Here is a 5,863-nt window from a genome sequence, read left to right as displayed (position 1 = left end):
ATTTCTTTATATATGTGTGTGTGTGTGTATGTATATATATAAAGTTTGTATTAACCATTATGTATTTGTGTCGAATTAATCGGCTAAAACATATTTATTTGCATGGTCTCCGTATTAAATAGTTGGGATAGATGATAAATTTGGTCAGTTCCGTATCCCGTTATGGTCAACGTTGAAACGCGGTAGCCACTCACCAACACAGTCGTCACTCGTCACAACCCACCTTTCGACCGTTGGATTGACGTAAAAGGTAAAAATAGAAGGCACAATCCTACCGTCTACATCATTTCTAATATGTATCTACGATTTAAAGTGATCGCGGCCATCGGAGTGTTGTCACGAAGCTGAGATGGCTGTTCGAACTTTTTTTTTCACCAACGTTATCAATATATTGTACCTTTAACTCTTCTTCAGGTCATAGAGCGAGACGACCAATAAAGTAAAGAAAAATCTGATCATGTTATTGAATTTTACTATAAAAAAAAAAAAAAAAAACACCTAGTTGAGTGGTTGACGATGATTTTATAATCTCGTTGAATTTTCGCCGGTAAGTTGTCATTTTTTTAATTATTTTTTTTTAAAAAATATTTTCTGGCCTCCTCTCTTATTTTCTTCTCTGCAAAAGCAAAACTCCGCAGTGCTGCGAGAGTCAACTATCTCATGTTAACAGTTTGAATGGAACTTTGCTTTTGCCTTGTCGTTGATGACTCACTCAACTTTGCAGGAGCTGCTAGGAAGATACTTGATTACTTGAATTGAATCTGCTTGGAATTTGATTTTTTTTTTTCCTTTCCATTTTCCCCAGTTTTTCAGGCTGGCTGTGGCTTGTTTCCGTTTTGCTTAGACACAGCCTAATATTTTGCCAAAAGTTGATTTGTTCTTGTGGCTTCCTGTCATTGATGTGTGCTTTCCACTTTACTGGGTTGAGGTAGTATTCTTTTTTCCTTTTTCTTTAAGTTTAAAGTTATTCTTTTGATGAACTAAAAATCCAAACTTTATGCTTATTTACCCTTTCACTTTGTTCAATTGTACAGCATAATAGTTTATTTGCTGCATGATATGCACAAGTTTTATGTTTGTGACGCTTTTGGTTGTTAATTCAATGTAGGGATCCGGGTTGCTAAGCTTTTTAATGGGGACTGATGAGTCTGAGATTGTAGAAATTTGGTCCTCTCCTACTTCCTTTAAGGTATGAAATTTCTCCCTTTTTTTTTTCGTGCTTGGGTTTCACTGTTTGGTCTTTTTGTTTTGTCTGCACCATTGACATTTTACAGACTGTTTCCATGAGAAACAAGATATTTTAATTCTATACTACTCATTTTGTTATGTGCTTGGCCATCACATATGTGTATATCACAAACAGAATGTATGAATGGAATCACATATAGTTGCTGCTTATGCAATTGATTATTATTCTTCTGAAGAAACAGGATGATTTGTTGTTTCTGTGATTTAATGAGTTCAATTTTTTACTGAAAATTTTGAAGCTAGGAACAATAACAGAATGAGAAAGTTTCTAATATGTCTTCAGTTAAGCAAGTAGAACGGAGTCTTCTAGCTGTCTCTAAATTAAGTTGGTATTTCACTGAAAAGAGAATGGAGAGGTACAGTGATGTAATTTATTCAAGTGACAACGGATAGCATGGTAATTCTATGGAACTGGGCGAGTTTCAGCTCATTTGCATCTTTGAATGTTTCAAATGCTCTTAATTTAGCTTATATATCCCCTTGGACCACAATTGCTCATGAACTGTGGTTTATGATTGCAGGTACATCATGGTATGTGCACACAACTTAGCAAATTTGTAGAAAGAATTGCAAAGGTATTTCCAGAAATTGAAGCAGCTCGACCTCGATGCTCATCTGGAGTTCAGGCACTGTGCCTGTTGAACAATGCAATTGGAAAGGCCAAGTCACTTCTTCAGTACTGCAGCGAGTCTAGTAAACTCTACCTGGTGTGTATATGCCTTTGATTTGTTATAAAGAATGGGTGGGAGGTAAGAACAGTTTTTTCTAAATGTAATCAGAGTAATAATTGTCACTCAAGTAGACGCAGAAAAGAAAGAAATAAAAATGGGAATATCTCTCAACTTTTTCTATCAAGCATAAAGCAAATATTTTCTGAGACTAATTAATACATAGTGATTTAATGGCTAGAGTTTCTACCTGTAATTGGCTTGTGTTCTTTCATTTCAGCTTTCAATGTGGAGCTCTACGTACTCTGCAATATCTTAGGAAAATCTTTTATTGATGACAATCATCTATAGACATTTGCTTCTTGTCTAACTTTATGTCATGTGAAAAACTGTTCAAAACTTAATGGGACTATTCCAGTTATGCTTATGTGGTATTATCTGTCAATTAATGATTGGTAATTGCATATTTCAGGCAATAACCGGCGGTGTGATAGTCTCGAGGTGTATGAGATCGACGAACATGATGGAGCAGAGTTTAAGCCAAATTGAAAGCATGGTGCCAGTGATGCTGGCAGTTGAGGTTAGTTAACCCTGTGTGCTTTAAAAACATTTTGTTTTCTGTTATATTTATTTCTGGTGGATAGTGGACATTTGCTGGTGACTGGAGCAGGGTGCAGGACGAGTTGGCTGGTTTTGGCCCTAGCATTAATAACTCTTTCTTTACTTGTTGCTCTCAAGACAAAACCATGTACTTGCACTTATTGTGCTAGACAATGGTCCCTATGGACATACCTTGATTATAACATAGAAGCCCTTGGAGGGAACTCTTTCTTTTATTCTGATTTGACCTGATTTAGTCCAATTGTTGATTATAGATTTCAGTTTAATTGTTTCATTTTGGAGCATCTTGTTCTTATTTGCTCTCTTCATTGCTCAGAAACAGTGTTTGACATATTCTGTCTTAGTTCACCTAATTATTCTTCTTTATTTTCTTCCAAACGCTTTCTTTTACTTACGCTGCACTTTGATAGAACTAATGCTAAATGTCATTTGCAGATCTCTCAAATTATTGATGATCTTAGGGAAGCAACTTTTATCCTGGATTCATCTGATGAAGAGGCTGGAAAGGTTTTGCGGGAATTGCTCCAGGAGGACGTGTCTGCAACAGATTCACTGGAGTTCTCAGAAATCAAGGCTTTACAACTTGCTGCTTCAAGGCTTTGTATTACTTCACCAAAGGCCATCTTAATTGAGAAAAGATCTATTAAGAAGCTGCTTGATAAAGTTGGTGATAGTGGCCAATCCAAAATAAAGGTGTTAAAATATCTTTTTTATCTGTTGAAAAAGTATGGAAATTCAGTTCTGGGGGAGCAGAAAGATAATGCCTGTGCTCAGGAGGAGGGTTCATATACTGTTTGCAGTCAGTCTTTTGAAGTCGATTCTCGTGTAGGAGATAGGAAGTTTGGAGCTCAAACCAACAACTTAAGTAGATCTGTAATCCCTGAGGTATTTAAGTGTCCCTTATCTTTGAGATTGATGTATGATCCTGTTGTCATTGAGTCAGGACAGACATTTGAAAGGATGTGGATTCAGAAATGGTTTGAGGAGGGTAATCATACCTGTCCAAAAACTAAAATGAAGCTGGTACGTCAGTCGCTGACTCCGAACACAGCCATGAAGGATCTGATATCAAAGTGGTGTATGAAGTACGGAATCACCATTTCTGACCCAAGCTTGGAGAAAGCTGCTCTTCCTTCATTGGATTCTTCTTCCACTTCCATTTCTAGCCTTTGTAGTTCTATGAATGATCTACATTTTCCATTGGACATCAGCAATATGTCACTTGGATCTTTAGATACCAGCTACGGTTCGGATACTTCATCCAATAAGATTGCAGATGGCTCAAATAGGATGCCACTGTGGACTAATGTACATGATATAGATTTATCCAGACTTACCGAGCTTAATTGGGATTGTCAATGCAAGGTGATTGAAGATTATGAAACCCGTTTGGAACGCGATAATCAAGTCTCTCATTCTCTGTCCTCTACGAATTTTGTTGAACCTCTCATTATATTTCTAAGGGATGCAAGAGATTTACATGACTCAAGGGCCCAAAGAATTGGATGTCGGTTGCTACTGGCATTTGTGAGCAAAAACAGGTAATTTATTCTTTTGGTGGGCATCTGTTACAATGAGATTTCTTCACGTGCAACCAATTTTATAATTCAAGGTTATTTATAGTGTTTAGTATCTTGTAAATTGTCCGAGAAGTTTCTTATTTCATTCAGTTTACTATGACTTCAGAGTTTGTACAAATGAGAAAGCTTTCTTGTCAACTAATCTAACACTTGAATTTTTTGGCAAGTATTTTTGCTAAGTACTGTGTGCATGCTCATTTGTGTGATTGTTATTTTGACCACACAATTTTACAACTTTTGACAGTTTGGAAAATAAAATAGTTTTTCTAATTCTCTTGAGCCATTGTCCTCATTTGTTAATTATATATATTTTGGTAATAGTTTTATATAATGCTTATTCACTGCTCTATGCTGCTTCATGCAGGAGTGGAATACCATACTTAAATGAGGATTTGTTCAGTCTGCTGGCGTCTTTTCTTCATTCAGCAGCAGCGACTGAAGAGACCCTTGCCATTTTAGTAGCGTTGTCTAGCTATGCATATTTTATATCTAAAATTGTAGCAAGTGGTGCTCTTGCTTCCATTTTAAACATGCTTGACTCTCATAATGGAAAATTTCAGGAGCTTGCCATTAAAATTCTGCACAACTTGTCATCAGATGTTGGCATTCAATCTCATATTGCACCTTCGGAGTTCCTTCCAAAGTTGGTTCCATTTCTGAAAGATGCAACCCTTGCAGTAAGTTGCTTGGTTATACTGAAAAACATGTGCAATGCTGAACATGCTAGGGTTTGTGTTGTTGAAACCAGTGGGTGCCTACCTTCTGTAGCGGAGCTACTTGAAATTGGTAGCGAGGAGGACCAAGAACATGCAGTAGCCATTCTCCTTTGTTTATGCTCACAACGTGATCAATATTGTAAGTTGGTCATGAATGAAGGTGTTATCCCTTCCCTTGTCAATATATCTGTCAATGGAAATGACAAAGCAAAGGTGAGTGCATTGGAATTGCTCCGGCTCTTAAGAGATGTTGCATATTCTGTTGAGCAACAATGTTTTGGTTCTGAGATAGACACCTCTAAAGATGCTAGTAGTGACCCCAGGAAAGAGAAACCATCTTCAAAGACTTCAAGGATTTTTGGATGGAAATTTCCTAAGTTATCAAAAAAATCAGTTCTCTCGTGATTAGAAAGAAGGAATAAAACTAGGATCTTAGCTCACTTCTTTCAAGGTTTGTTTTTTTTGAACTTTGTGGTAGACTGAATGTATATACAAGTCAAATAGCAGAGCATCTGTAGGGAGGAGGTTAGAATTTTCTCCAGGGCTGGAGGCATCAGTTCTCTTCAGGATAGATTAGAGATAACTAGTTAGCTGATGAATGGTTTGAATAGTGCTAGTCCATAACATGTAGTTCTTATGAGCTCTGGTTGTATTCTGTGATGTACCTGTCACCAATTTTCTACTGTTTCTTTTTTTCAATAGAATGTGCAGCTTTATTTGATGTTCTACTATTCGTAATATTGAGCCCGTTTTCTTATCTTATTGAGATCTTAACTGCATAAAATCTAATTGGACGTGATACTTGGTGCATAATTCTCGACCCCACGAGACCAAAAGTAGTTTTAGTGTATCGAATTTCAGGTCAAGTGATCTACATATTGCAATTGAATATCAGAAATAGCAGTATAGCACGCGTCATCAGCAGAAGTTCAAATGCGCGTTCCAAGTTGAATTATGTTGTCGTTTTCTGCGTAAGCAGGGGGCAATTTCAGTTGCTGCTGCTCCACATTTCTATGCAAGTTGCAGATGT

General features: G+C 36.9%; 1 protein-coding gene across 5 annotated transcripts; it reads left to right on the top strand.

Moving 5' to 3' along the window:
* The first annotated feature begins 277 nt into the window (after positions 1-277).
* On the top strand, positions 278-5,554 carry LOC102631296 (U-box domain-containing protein 5). 5 transcript variants are annotated; one of them, XM_006466746.4, is made up of 7 exons: positions 280-547; positions 806-928; positions 1,109-1,189; positions 1,770-1,955; positions 2,389-2,496; positions 2,973-4,078; positions 4,482-5,554. In XM_006466746.4, exons 3-7 carry the CDS (start codon positions 1,133-1,135, stop codon positions 5,236-5,238), a joined length of 2,214 nt encoding a protein of 737 aa, XP_006466809.1. In that variant the 5' UTR covers positions 280-547; positions 806-928; positions 1,109-1,132; the 3' UTR covers positions 5,239-5,554. The 5 variants fall into 5 exon arrangements, with proteins under 5 accessions (XP_015381284.1, XP_006466809.1, XP_006466808.1 ...); XM_006466745.4 differs by having other exon boundaries at positions 725-928; XM_006466747.4 differs by lacking the exon at positions 280-547 and adding an exon at positions 1,488-1,645 and having other exon boundaries at positions 577-928.
* Positions 5,555-5,863: the final 309 nt, after the last annotated feature.

This window comes from Citrus sinensis, chromosome 7 (assembly GCF_022201045.2).
Source record: "Citrus sinensis cultivar Valencia sweet orange chromosome 7, DVS_A1.0, whole genome shotgun sequence".
Taxonomy (NCBI): domain Eukaryota; kingdom Viridiplantae; phylum Streptophyta; class Magnoliopsida; order Sapindales; family Rutaceae; genus Citrus; species Citrus sinensis.
The sequence above is the reverse complement of the archived record's forward strand: the minus strand, read 5'-3'. Positions and strand labels throughout refer to the sequence as shown.